At 44.6% G+C, this 15053-nt stretch overlaps 1 protein-coding gene across 5 annotated transcripts in view; it reads left to right on the forward strand.

Moving 5' to 3' along the window:
- Nucleotides 1-15053, forward strand: part of GSPT1 (G1 to S phase transition 1) — a 525782-nt gene that overhangs the window by 428336 nt on the left and 82393 nt on the right. For all 5 annotated transcript variants that reach the window (XM_040356936.1, XM_040356939.1, XM_040356940.1 and 2 more), the window contains 2 exons: nucleotides 5817-5906; nucleotides 6013-6181. In XM_040356936.1, the coding sequence (XP_040212870.1) occupies nucleotides 5817-5906; nucleotides 6013-6181 (259 nt within the window). The remainder of the gene's footprint in view (nucleotides 1-5816; nucleotides 5907-6012; nucleotides 6182-15053) is intronic.

The raw sequence follows: 15053 nt of genomic DNA on the forward strand, positions 1-15053 counted from the left end.
TCTGCAAAATACTCACCATGCCTCTCAGCAAATAGGTTGGGTTGTCTACTTTCCAAAATGGGGTCATGGTTTTGTGCCATCTGGGCATTCCATGGCCTCCGAAACTGTGATAGGCATTGAGAAGTGAAATCAAAAATTTACACCCTTAGAAAGCCTGAAGGCGGTGATTGGTTTTTGGTGTCCCGTAACGCAGCTAGGCTCCAAAAAAGTCTCACACGTGGTATCCCCGTACTCAGGAGAAGTAACGGAATGTATTATGGGGTGTAATTCCACATATGCCCATGGCATGTTTGAGCAATATATAATTTAGTGACAACTTTGTGCAAAAAAAAATTCTCTTTCCCACAATATGAAATATTCCATGCAAAGAGCTTGGGGTGTCTACTTTCCAAAATGGGGTCATTTGGGGGGGTTTTGAACTGTCCTGGCATTTTATGCACAACATTTGGAAGCTTATATCACACATCACCCACTCTTCTAACCACTTGAAGACAAAGCCCTTTCTGACACTTTTTTTTTGTTTACATGAAGACATTTTTTTTTTGTATATTATTTTAAAGCAAAGGCCCTACAGATTAAAATGGTGGGTGTTGCATTTTTTTTTCCATGCAGTATTTGCGTAGCAATTTTTCAAACTAATTTTTTTGGGCAATAATACATATTTTTTTATTTTAATGCACTAAAACACACTATATTGCCCATGTTTGATGAAATAAAAATGATGATCTTAGGCTGAGTACATAGATACCAAACACGACATGCTTTAAAATTGCGTGCAAATGCGCAGTGGCGACTAACTACATACATTTTTAAAAGCCTCTACAGGTTACCACATTAGATTAACAGAGGAGCTCTACTGCTAAAATTACTGCCCTCGATCTGACCTTTGCGGTGATACCTCATATGCATGGTACAATTGCTGTTTACATATAAAGCCAGACAGGCGCTTGCCTTGGCGCGAGAGCAGGGGCGGACAGGGGTGCTTTTTTTTTTTTTTTGCTTTTTAAATTTTATTTTAAACTGTTTGTTTCCTTTTTTTTTTTTTTTTTTTTTTTTTTTTATAATTGTTCTTGTTCTCTTAGGGCATGTAAATATCCCCTATGATAGCAATAGTTAGTGACAGGTACTTTTTTGAAAAAATTGGCGTCTATTAGACCCTTGATCTCTCCTCTGCCCTCAAAGCATCTGACCACACCAAGATCGGTGTGATAAAATGTTTTCCCACTTTCCCAATGGCACTGTTTATATCTAGGGGGGGACATTCCCTCCCACTGCTTGTAAAAGCAGTCTAGAGGCTACCGTAATTAGCCGCTAGGATTGCGTTTACATGAAAGCCGACCGCTGGCTGAAATGAATGATATCAAGATGATACCTAAACCCGCAGGCATCATTCTGGTATAACCATTCAAATTCCAGCAACATACCATACGTTAATGGTTCTTGTTGGACATGTATTGTAATCTCTTTTTTCATGCAGCCTGTTGGCTGAACGAAAACAAGAGATTGATCGGTGGGTATGCCCACCATTGGAATACCTCCCTTCATCCACCCACTTCTAATGATGGGCATACATGCACCATTTATATATGCCGAAGCATGGGGGCATCCTCCCGCAAAAAAGTTATGGCGCGTACACAGAGTCAAACTTTTCCACGGGCAAGCCTCCGTCGGAATTTCGACCGTATGTACGCGGCATTGGGAGCAAAACCGCTCCTCCGCCCCTAATGCCCCCATGCTTTGGCATATATGCTTTTTTTGCTTTTTTTTAACTGTGTGGTGGTGAAATCACCTCCTACAGCGCTGGAGTCGCGGCTTTATGTATCGTGGGACCAAACGCTGTTGCTGTCACGCTAAATAAATCCGCGCTGCAACTGAATGGCGTTCCTGCTAAGCAAATGATGGTTAACAATAAAACAAACATTACAGTATAACATACCATACCTGCAAAGCAAATACAATAAAACATAGTAAAAATAGAGAGAACAATAGATATAGAACAATAGTGAGTGGACAGTAGAGAGTGAACATAAGAGAACAATGGAGAGAGGAGAAAAATACAACCAACTATTTTTGGATTTTTTATTTTATATTTCTTTTGTTTTTGTGAGTTTTTTTTTTTTTTTAAAAATCCACTTTTTTCACTTTTATAAAATCTGTGAAAAAAACTGTAAACTGAACGTTGCAGATTATGGTCTCTCAAAATGTGACGGCCATCACATCTTCCCAGACCCTGTGTTGGTGTGCCTAGGACTGTGGTGCTGTACCCTACGCTAAAACTCAACTAGTGTGTGGTAGCGTTTGAAACATTCACCAATGCAGAGACCAGGTTGGTCAGGACAATAGGGACAATAAAAGCGGGTGTCGTGCCTAAATCCGCGTTTGCTGCAGACACAACATCTTCTTTGGGGGGTTCTTTGGGTAGGGGTACCATGGAGGACAAAAGGAAAATGCCTCTCATACAGCCGGCTCACTGCATTTGCGTTGGGAAGTTGGGCAAGAGCACCGTCTGGAAACAGAAGGGCACTGACGATCTCTTCCTGGAATTTTAGGAAGGATCCAGTCCATCCTGAAGCTCTGTATAGCACATGAGCGTTCAGCAAAGCCAATTGAAACAAATACAGACACTTTTTTGTACCAGCGTCTGGCCTTATGGGCAATTGGGTACGGCGCCAACAACTGGTCATTGAGGTCCACCGCTCCCATGTTAAGGTTGTACGTGTGGATACAGAGGGGTTTTTCCACAAAACCAGTCGCCGTAGGAATTTGGACTGCCGTGTCTGCATGAAGCGAGGACAGAACGAAAACATTCAGTGAATACCTCCACTTCACTGCTAACAAATTATTACACTGCAAGCAGGCTCTCTCCCCCCGACTAAGCTGGGATTCTACAAGCCGTTGGGGGAAGCCCCGGCGATTAGGTCGCACGGTGCCACATGCGCCAATTCCACAATCAAAAAGGTGACTAAAAAGTAGCACACTTGTGTAATGATTGTCCACCTACAAGTAGTACCCCTTTCCGAATAAGGGTGACACCAAGTCCCACACTATCTTACTATGTAATCTGGGAAGTTGTCCAGCTCTACGAGACTGTCTTTTTCCTCGTAAACCATAAATCTAGATGTTATAGCCTGTTGCCCTGTCACAGAGCTTATACATCTTGACCCCGTATCTGGCACGCTTGCTGGGAAGGTACTGTTGGATGTACTAGGCCGCTGGTGTTTGCCAGTTCACCAGAAGGAATAGCGGCGCTAGTACTTCTCTGCTCCATACGAGAGCCCTGCGGTTCTTGCACCTCAGCGACAGCAGAAGATCGGGGTCTGGTACGCCTGATCCTAGCAGGGACCACAACTCTGTCGTCAGAGCTATCTGTCAGGGAACTGCTGTCTACAGGATCGTAGACCTCCTCTTCACTATCTGTCAGGCTCAGAAACGTGTAGGCCTCTTTACTAGTGTACCTTCGATTTTGCCATTTTGGGCTCTAAATTTAGGGGTGCACTAGTAAGATTCAAAGGTAAAAAAGCACCTGTCAGCGACTGAGTCAAATGCTACCAAAAAACTGTTAGCCATCAGGCCTGCAATTATGTGTTTTGTGGGTCAAGTGGGTCAAGCTCTCCCCTGAAGTACGGTTATGGGTCAGATTTCGGCCTTGGCTGTTTATTTTCAGCTCCCTGGTGCGTATGTTTGTACAGGGGATCAGGCTTGTGACCTTCCTGTGTGTCCTCCACTGCCTCCGTGGGACTTGAATTCAGTCCTCTCGGTGCTTCACATCTTGATCTGGTGGCCTTGTCTTGCAGGGCTCTTTTATAATGAGGACATTGTTTTACTATCTTATGTCCTCAGCCGAGAACTCTAAGGAGGCCACGTTACTTCCCTTGGACGTGGTGCGGAGTCCTACGGGCGTACTTGTCTGCTACGGCTCCGTTCCGGAGATCGGACTCACTGTTCTTGTCAGTAAATGGTCCTGAGAAAGGTTATGGCGGTCTCGTCGGCCTCATTTTCAGGTGGATCAGACAAGGTCGTGCTCCAGGCCTATGCCCCTAAAGGGTGTGGGCGCCTCCCTTTCTGGTTACGGCGCATTTGACCAGGGCGGTTGATCCCTCTTGGGTTTTCCGCCATCAGGCGTCTGTTTTACAGGTGTGATAGGACCCGCGATCTGGTCGTCAATCCCACACCTTTTCAAGTTTAACAAGGTGGATGTGAGTGCATCTGCGGATGCCTCCTTTTGCCGCAAGGTTTTGCAGGCGGCTGTTTCAGGTTGAAGTTCCTCCATTGAGGAACTCTGGTTTGTTTTGGGTGAAGCTTAATTGCTGTTTTTTCCCCACCCCTCATATTCTTTGACGCTGCTTGGGGACGTCCCTAAGGTCAATTGCTGCTGTGTCCGTCCATGAACGGAAGAGAAAATAGGATTTTTGTACTCACCGTAAAATCCAATTCTCTGAGTTCATGGACGGACACAGCACCCACCCCTCCTTTTTGTTTGTACTGCTTGTTACGAACTGGAGCTGCTGAGTCAGAGAGTGGGTTATACCAGGGGGACCACGCCCCCTGGGAGGAGCTGTATGGAAAAGTGTTTTAACACTTGAAGTGCTGTTTTTTCTGCCTAGTCTCTCCTGGAAGGAAGGATATAATACCCCAAGGTCAATTGCTGCTGTGTCCGTCCATGAACTCAGAGAAATGGATTTTACGGCGAGTACAAAAATATTATTTTCTCACTGTTTGTCATGGTGACACTGGTCATCAGTAAACCTTCCTGCAGATGGTTATAAAATCTGGGGTTCTAACTTTCCCTTTAACCACTTCAGCCCCGGAAGGATTTACCCACTTAATGACCAGGCCATTTTTTGCAAAAACGGCACTGCATTGCTTTAACTGACAATTGCGTGGTCGTGCGACACTGTACCCAAACAAAATTGATGTCCTTTTTTTCCCCCACAAATAGAGCTCTTTTGATCACCTCTACGGTTTAATTTTTTTTTTTTTTACTTTCTGCTATAATACAAAAAAATAAAATGTATTCATCTGTTTAGGCCAATGAGCGTATATTGATTGGTTTGCACAAAAGTTATAGCGTCTAGAAAATAAGGAAACGATTTAGGGACTTTTCCTTTTTTTTTTTTTTCTGGTAATGGCGATCTGCAATTTTTAGCGGGAGTTTGACATTGAAGCAAAAAAAAAAAACCAAGTGCCACTTTTTGGGACCGGTTACATTATTACAGTGACCAGTGCTGGAAAGATGCACTGATCAATGTATAAATGACACTGGTATGGAAGGGGTTAACACTAGGGTGTGATCAAGGGGATCAACTGTGTTCCCTGGGTGTGTTCTAACTGTGTGAGGATGGGCTTACTGGGACAACACAGATCACTGTTCCCAATCACTAGGAACAGCAGATCTCAGTACTCACCTGTCAGAACTGGGATCCACCTTGTTTACATGGGTAGATCCCCATTCTGCCTCTCTGTACCGTGATCGCGGGTGGCCGGCGGACATCGAATCTGCTGGACTTCGCGGGAGTGCACCCTCCCACACTACCATGTGCACAAACCAATTTACAGGGACGTTGGTGTGCGCAGCCGAGCTGCCTTGCCGCAGTATTTTATGCGGAAGGCGGTCGGCAAGTGGTTTATTTTAAATGTTAAGGAAGTAAAATGACAGTTGATTTTAAACAGGAAGTCTGTCTTTTCAAATTCTTTCCAGTACACAGCTTTTATTATCTTCTCATTATCTGTTGAAAATGTTACATGTGTTTTTTTTTGTTTTGTTTTTTTGTGAATGTTGTAGGAACCTAATATAACCAGTTTCATTTCTTGCACAGATTGTGATAATTGAGCACAAGTCAATTATCTGTCCTGGATACAATGCCGTACTGCATATTCACACGTGTATTGAAGAAGTTGAGATAACAGTAAGCTTGCATGACTTAAGTGTTTTGTTTAACGTCAATACACTGGCATTGGCAATACTTGTTAACATAAATTGACTTTTTCTAACATTTTGCTTTTCCAAAATAGGCCTTAATTTGCTTGGTAGACAAAAAAACAGGGGAAAAGAGTAAGACACGACCCCGCTTTGTAAAACAAGACCAAGTATGCATTGCCCGCTTACGGACAGCCGGCACTATATGCCTTGAAACGTTCAAAGATTTCCCTCAAATGGGTCGATTTACCTTGCGAGATGAAGGTGCGTATTTATATTTATCATTTTGCGAAGTCCCACTTATGAACTAGGATCTGTCTCCCTCTTTCATTCATGAAACACTTGAGCTCTGAAAGGTTTTACCCCCTTCGTGACCAAAGCATTTTAACAAAGTAAAAAATAAATGTTCTCTTTTTTTTTTTTTATCTTTTTTTTTTCGTTAATAAAAAAAAATTAAAAACCCAGTGGTGATCAAAGACCAGCAAAAGAAGGCTCTATTTGTATGAAAATTATAAACTAAATTGTATATAATTTTAAAAGGGCAGCTGTAATCAAAAGAGGGCGTGCACTAACGGTCTGGGAGGTGTAAGGATGAATGCGGTGAGGGGCGTGACCGGATGCGGGTGCGTGGAGTGAGGTGTGCGAGGAGAGAGGTGGACATGTGAGAGCTAGTGTGATGTGAGAGGTCTCCCCTTCCCTACTCACTCCAGAGATGCTAAAGCCAAGCGGGTTACAAATTCCGCTCTAACCCCCCTGCCTGCTGCCGCTCTTTGCCTCGCTCTCAGTAAGCTTCCTCACCCACCGAAGCTAGCAGTGTGAAGGTCGGCCGTACTTGCTGGGCTTGCTGTTTTGCTGCTGCGGGGAGCGTGACGGGCGGTGGTGCCCTTGTCCCTTCGTGTTGCTACCTGGAGGTTGTGAGGACTCGGGGACCGTGTTCGGGTCGCAGAGCCGAGTCGGGAGGTCGTGATTGGGAGCCGGTGGTCAGCTGACGGGACCACGTGACTTTCCCAACGAATCCTATCCTGCCTGAGTGCCTGTGCGTCCAAGAGCCGGGGCCAGAGCCTAAAGCCAGAGGAGCTGGCACAGGCGGAGACTAGGGATACCTCGGACCTTCCCACATAGACCCCGCACTGCATCCCTCGTCTCGGCATAGGAGGAGGACGTGGACAAGGGCGACAACTAGTGCCCGAGGGCGGCACAGCACACGAAGGATGGTCTTCATAACTGTACAGTACAACCTGCACAATGAGAGGAGAGCCTGACACAAGCAAGTGACGAGTAATCCAGCACAGTAACTGTAATTGCCTATGGAACTATGCAGTAGCAGCCAGTCAAATTGATTGTGATTGTGAAAAAGGAAGAAGAGAGAGAGTGTATCACATTATGTACTGTTTTTTTTATTTATTTATTTTTTCCTATCACCCTGCTTGTAACCTGTTGCATTTAAAAAAAAAACTTCTGCGGTTTTGCGCGGCGGCATAGAGCAGGGGGATTACAAACATCGGGTGAAGTATTTAAGCATCTAATCACTCTCTAAATACTAAAGAACAAAAACCGCACGCAATTATTCTGTAAAAATCGCATAACGGGCACAAAAAGAGAGACTTGTACTGCTTGTAATTGCTTTCAATTGATATGATTTTTCTCTCCTTTGCTTGAGCGGAATCTTTTTTTCTCCTCTCTTTGGCTCCATAGTAGGGGAGAATCTACAACGGCCAAAGCCAAAGTGTGGTTTATTCCATAGACCAGAGCATATAGCTGCTGTGTGCGACTCCTACTTTGGTACAGACCAGTCAGAGGTTGGAGATCAGTCAAAACAAGCTGCCTTTCTTCCTTTGCAAATGTTTACCATGACCAAAAACACACCCCACTTAGAGGGGGCTCCAGTCACAAGATCAGCAAGGGACAAAGAGAAAGGTAGTCAGGCAGCTGCAGCCAAATTGGAACGTTTTTTTCACCCCCCAAAATCAGCGAACCATTCCCCTGGCAAGGGGGGAGCATTATCCGCTGCAGCGCAACCCAAGGGCTCATTAGGCTCGTCAACAGAAAGGCGGAGCTTGGGGTCAGCAGCAATTTCTAAATCACCCAACTCAGCCAATGTATCCGGGTCTAAAACCAAAAGCAACCTGGGGGGGAGAGGAGCGGGACCGTAGTGGCCCCAGACGAACTGACTACTCTAGGATCCACTGTAAATATTGGCCCTGAGTCAATCCAGGAGCCCACATTGAAAGATGTTCTAAGTGCCGTTAACGATTGTAAAATATTAATGGCGGGCTTCGATAATAAACTAAAGAGTTTAAAGGACGAACTTGTCCTAATACATCAGGATATGAGCAACACTTTGGAACACCTTGGAAGAGCGAACAAGTGCCCTTGAAGATATTTTGTATCCCATCGAGAATAAAGTAAGAGAGTTGCAGGAAAAAGTCCACTTCCAATCGTCTAAGATTGATGAAATGGAAAATAGGCTTAGAATTAGTAATATCCGTGTGATTGGCCTTCCTGAGCGGTGTGAAGGCACCGACACCATAAAATTTATGGAGGGATGGCTTAAAGAGACGTTTTGATAACACCACTTTTTCATCTTTTTTTTCCATCGAAAGAGCGCATAGGGTCCCTTCAAAGCCCCCGCAGCCAGGTGGACGCCCTAGACCCATAATCCTTAAATTTTTTAATTTTGTTGACAAGGTCACCCTGCTCCAAAAAGCGAGAGAGAAGGGGGATATAAGCTATAATGGCTCTAGAATATCGTTCTACCCGGACTTCTCCCCAGAGCTACAAAAACGAAGATTTGAATATGTGCCAATTAAGCGTACCCTGCAGCAACACAAAGTGGCATACGCTCTCCTATACCCGGCCCGTCTGCGGGTAACAGCATTGGGCAAGACTTTTTTTTAACACGCCAGAAGAAGCAACAAAATGGCTGGAGGACAGTCGTAAGGATTTATAAGCTCCATTAAAAGACTCATCTTCAGGAATGCCAATTTTTTTTTTTTTTTTTTGTCCCTTCCCAAATCCCTTCCCTTTTTTCAATTTTTATACACGAGGTTGGACACAATTCAGTCACAAAAATGATACAAATGATGCTGGATAGATGTCGCCGGCCCAGGAGACCTTCCCTTTTTTTTTTTTTTTTTTCTCTCTCCCCCTTCGGGGGCCAGGAAGGTCTTTTTGGACTTTTTTTTTTTTTTTTTTATCTATCCAGCAAACTTAACACACAGCCACAAATGTATTCCTCGATTATCCTGTATTTTTAATTGGGGGTTTAACTGTCTGATAGCCCTTTATTGGAGCTTGTCGGACCACCTCAGGGCACAATTTTTTAATGCACAGGGTAGTTGTTTGCTGAAATGTTTTGTTTTATTGGTTGTAGTGTGAGGTATATACCTGTGTTTTTCACATTAGCAATGGTAAATGATCTGTCCCTTCTGAGATGTGGGGGCATTCTTTATGTTTTGCACATTTTTTCCAGATTCAATATTTTATAGAAACGCATAAGGGTACATAAAGATGAGAAGGTGGAGGAAAAGTTTTTTTTTTTCTTTTTTTTTTTTTCTTTCTTTCCCTTCTTTTCTCTCCCCCCTCTTAGGGGGGGTTAGGGAACTCGGGCTACACCCTATAAACGTCATTGTTATAGTAAGACACCAGTAAGACACCAATAGTAACCAATCAGTAGTTAATAATTAAATACTTAGGCACAATTGTATACTTAATATATTTTGCACTAGGTTTGTGGATCCAATGATCCGTTTAGAGGAAGAGAAAGGAAAAGCAAAAGTGTGTGTATTGTTGGAACTTTTTATAGATGTATCCGCACTGAACACACTATTAACTGACAAATACTAAACAGTTTTACTTCACATATGAAATTCAGGGCAAATTTTTACGCCTTGAACCACTTTAAATTTTGACACGTGATAGAATTGGATAAGAGAGATATACGCTTATAATGATGGTTTAGGGGTTATTTTTATATGATTTGGTTAGCACATATATCATGGTAAAAGGGAGGCATAGACGCTGGTAGGGGTTAGGGGAGGGGAGACCCTCAGTTGGGACTAAGGGATAAGTAGGCGGGGACATGACAGTGGAGCAGAGAGTGGGTATGAGTGGTAAGGTCACAGGAGAGGCCCCTATGGGGAGCCCCAATGGGCAGGGAGGGAGGGGGGGTCTTGGGTGGAGGGAGGGGGGACGCGAGGGAGGGGGGAGGGTCAATTTGGGGTGGGATATACTGCAGGTAGCCTCACAGGGCTGAAAAGGGATAGGAAGGAGAGTAGATGTTGTTTACAAGGGTCATTAAGGGGGGAGAGCGATGCTCAATTTGTTAATTCCTATGTTTTTTGGTTTTGCATTTTCTATTTTCTCTTTTTTCTGAACTCTAAATATGGCTTGGCGTATTAGGTCATGGAATATAAGAGGGATGGGCGATCCAACAAAAAAAGCATTGGTTCTGGCCTCAATGGAAGGGAGGGGACCAGGTATATTATGTCTACAAGAGACCCATTTGACGAAAGATAGTATGACCCAAGTGGGAATACGTAAATTTCCGCATAGGTATCACGGGGAGTTAGTATTCTAGTAAGTAAGGGACTACTATTCTCCTGCGAACAGAGTCGGATAGACGAACAGGGACACTATATCTTTTTGGACTGCACAATAGATAATGAACCCTATATATTAGCCAATATATATGTCCCCCTCCCTTTAACCTTTTAGTTTTACAGAAACTAGTCGAGTTTATGATGGACAGGCAGAAGTCCCCCTGATAGCAGTGGGAGATTATAACGAAGCCCCTGATAATGTGCATGATAGATTCCCCCCGAGGCTGGACTTGAGGAGAGAACGGGGAGGTCGCCTGGTCCAGTTTATGGTGGAGGCAGGGTTAAAGGATATCTGGCGTGTCCATCATCCAACGACTAGTCAGTACTCGTGCTTTTCTAGCTCATATAATACATTATCTAGGATTGACTTGGCCTTGGGCAACTCATTTTCAATAAATAAGGTAAAGGAAATGGAATATGGCCCGAGAGGGGTCTCAGACCATGCACCATTAGACCTAACAATTAGAAAAAGGGAGAGACCAACCTCGAAGGAGTGGAAAATCAGCCCTTATTGGCTTGAACTGATTGGGAAATCACAAGATCTGTCGGATAGTCTGAGGGAATACACCCAGATTAATGCTGGCACAGCAGAAGCTGAAATGGTCTGGGACTCCCTGAAGGCATATCTAAGTGGCTTGTTAATACAAAAAGTTGCAAGACTACAGCGTAAATCTAGGCAATGGGAAGATGAAGCGAGAAGTGCCGTGATGTTAGCCGAGAAACGGTACATATTAGATCCCTCTTTAAGTAGACAAGGGGAATGGCTTGAAAAACAATAGGCCTATAAAATGGTAATCAGGAGAAAAACCGCGAACCGCCAAATCTTTCAAAAACAAATTCAATTTGGCGAACGGGAAAGGGCGGGACGGGCGCTGTCGCTCCTGATACAGACCAATTCTCCATCCTCCAGCATTGGGGCCATTAGAAATTTGACTGGTGATATTGTAACGGAAAGCAGAGAGATAAGAAATACCTTCCATGAATTTTATAAAACTCTATATAAATCAAGGGGGGGGGGGGGAACGATAATATGGAGGCTTTCTTTCAGGGACTGTCCTTTCCAACCCTGCTAGATAATGAGAAAAAAAACTAGAATCCCCACTCACGATGGAAGAACTCCGATGTGCTGTGGCAGAGATGGCCAATCATAAGTCACCCGATCCCGACGGGCTTCCAACAGAAATATTTAAACAATACGGCGACATACTACTCCCCGAGCTCCTGAATACGCTGAACCAGGCTTTCTCTAAAGGACATCTCCCTCCCTCTATGACGGAGGCAACAATTATCATAATTCCTAAAGAGGGAAAATATCAACTTGACCCGGCATCATACCGCCCAATCTCCCTACTCTGCACGGACGTAAAAATCCTTGCAAAGGTACTTGCAACAAGGCTAAAGGGATGCATTGAGCGTCTTATACATCCTGACCAGTCGGGATTTATCCCCAATAGGTCAACAAGCCTTAATATAAGGAGGGTTTTTTTAAATATTCAGATCCATACCGACAACGAGACACCTCGGGCATTACTGGCTTTAGACGCTGCCAAAGCATTTGACAGCTTAGAGTGGTCATATCTATGGCGAACACTAGAGGGTTTTGGATTTGGCCCGTCCTTTATTAGGTGGGTCAAGCTCCTGTATAATAAAAACCATGTGCAAAAGTTAAGATCAATGGAGTAACGTCAGACCTGTTTGAACTAGAGAGAGGAACGAGACAGGGATGCCCCCTGTCCCCTCTTTTGTTTGCGTTGGCTATGGAACCCCTAGCTATAAAATCTAGAGGAAAGAAAGATATTTTGGGTTTTAAAAGAGGCTTAGAAGAGGACAGAATATCGCTGTTCGCAGATGATATTCTTTTTTTTTTATTGGAGACGTCAATAATTCACTGACCCCAGTGGTACAGATGATGGAAAGGTTTGGTGGGTTATCTGGGTTAAATATCAATTGGGACAAGTCGGCTTTGTTACTAATCGATACAGAACGATATAGCGTGGCTGCCGACATGCCCCAATTGAAAACCCTGACGACATTCAAGTATTTGGGGATCTGGATCACACGAGACGTAAGTGAATACATTGTAATGAACCTGGCCCCTCTGCTGTCTAGGCTCAAACAGAAAAAGGAGATTTGGGGGCGCCTCCCTCTCTCCACGGCCGGGAGATGCAGCTTGATTAAAATGGTTTGGCTCCCACAGATACTTTATATTCTCCACAATTCCCCAATGTGGATTAATCAAGGGTGGTTTAAGCGATTGGAGACAACATTTCGTGAACTGATGTGGAAAGGTGGGCAGGCAAGAATCGGACTCAAGACTATGCAGCTGCTGGCTGGGGGGGGGGGGGGGGAGGGATGGCGGTTCCACACCCAAGAATTTATTTTCTTGCATCTCAATTACAACACATTGCAGGCTGCGAGAGCTTGGATCGCGGAGGAGACCGCTTCAAAATAATGTTGACAGGGGCTCCACACAGAAGGTTAATAGAAGCTCTGGAGGCAAAATCATTCACATATAAATGCCCGACTACTGATTTACTTGATAAGGTGTGGAAGACAACAAAGATGCTGTTGGGATATTGTGGTATATCTGAATTTGCCCCTTATGGCATAACAAAAATTTACCAGAAATCGAGGGGGTAGAGAAATGTGGTATCTGGGAAAGACAGGGAATTACAAGATTGCTCCATTTGTATAAGGGGGATACAATAAAGACGTTCGCAGATTTAAGACTAGAATTCAACATCCCAAATAATACCTTTTTTAAATACCTCCAGATTAGACATGCCATTCAGACCCAGTTCAAGTCCCTCCCATTAATCAGGGCTAAGACCCCTGTCATTAATAAAATAGCCAAAAAAATCTCAACAAAAGGGTTAATATCTGAACTATATAACAACCTGGGTGACAGGGCTATAAACCAAAAGGGCAATTTAAAGAGCAAAGAAAGATGGGAACGAAACTTGGGGCTAATAACCCAGGAGAGATGGGACAGAATCTTGGCAAGAGGGGTATTATTGTCTATTGCTCCTGCACAGAGACTGTCTCACCTCTTCTTGTTGCACAGGGTATACTATACCCCAAAAAAAATGCACCAATTTGGCTGGAAAGTGGACGATCAATGCCCTAGATGTAATGCTACAGGTGACTTCGTCCATATGTTTTGGAGATGTCCAAAACTCTTTAGATACTGGACTGAGGTCATCAATAAGCTCAATGATGTTTTTGGGACCTCATTGGTGCTAGAGGCTAGAACCTGCCTCTTGGGAGACATGGAAGACGACAGTCTTCCCCAGGGGACATTGGAGGGGGGTGCTGAGAGGCCTATTCAGGCACGTAAATTAATCGCCCAGCGATGGCATGGCACAGGATCCCCCATGTGTCAGGCACTGGACTGAAACAATAAATAGGTTAATAGAGTGTGAGAGAGTGGTATTTATTAAACAAGGAAATCACAGAAAATTAGAAAAAAGTGTGGGGACCTTGTTGAAACATATAGGCCTCCCCGATGTAGAGGTAAAAAGTCTGTTGGATTGGAAATTTCCCTACATTTATTGAAGCCGGGAAACCTCAAAATAGCTAAAAATAACAACAAGCCATATCTGAGTTAAATTCTGCTCTCTTCTACCCCCTTTTTTTTTGCGTGTTTCCTTTTTCTCTCTCCTTCCTTCCTGACTCGCTCTGCTTTTGCTTTGAACTAAGATGATACGGGTGCTGCCTGAGGGGGGGAGGGTAGAGGTGGGGTGGGGGGAGGGGAATGTGGGCAAGATATTATACATACAGGCAGGGCAGGACTTAGGGTGGTGGGGGCCCCTGGGCTTGAGTGTTAAAGGGGCCCCCTGGAGCCGAGAATTGGGGGGGATCGAAGTTGTTGAGCGGGGGGGCGAATTGAAGTTGTTGAGCGCGGGGGGGGCACATTAAAGTTGTTGAGCGGGGGGGTTTGCAGTTGTTGAGCGGGGGGGGGTGCCTCTCAGGCCCCGTACACACGGTCGGTTTGGTCCGATGAGAATGAGCCGAAGTTTATTTTCATCGGTCTGTTTTCCTTCGTTCAAAAATTTTAAAACCGTCGGACCATTCTCATCGGTTTTGTCCGACCGCCGTGTGTACGGGGCCTCACCTGTGCCAACAGCCGGGGCCACAGACTGTCATTAGCCTGGCTCTCGGCTTTCTTCCCTTCAGCAGCCACAGTCCTCCACACAGGTTCCTCCTGCTCCGGTTCCTCCTCCTCTTTCAGTGCAGGAAAATTAACCCTTTTGCGGGACTGCGGGAAGAAGCTGTCTGTGTGGTAAAGTACCGCAGAATCCGTGCGTGTTAGGAGGTATGCGCAGGGCCGCCATCAGGAATTTTGGGGCCCCTTACACAGCTTAAGGCATGGGCCCCCTGGAGAAGAGAACCAAGGGGGGGTAGCCATCCGGGGCCCTGGGGACCTCTGGGCCCTTCCTTTAATAAAAAGAAAAAAAATAAACCTCTGGGCCCTTTAATAAAAAATAAAAAAAATTAAACATTTATAAAAAATACATAAAAAAAGGGAGGTTGCC

Source organism: Rana temporaria, chromosome 6 (genome assembly GCF_905171775.1).
Source record: "Rana temporaria chromosome 6, aRanTem1.1, whole genome shotgun sequence".
Classification (NCBI taxonomy): Eukaryota; Metazoa; Chordata; class Amphibia; order Anura; family Ranidae; genus Rana; species Rana temporaria.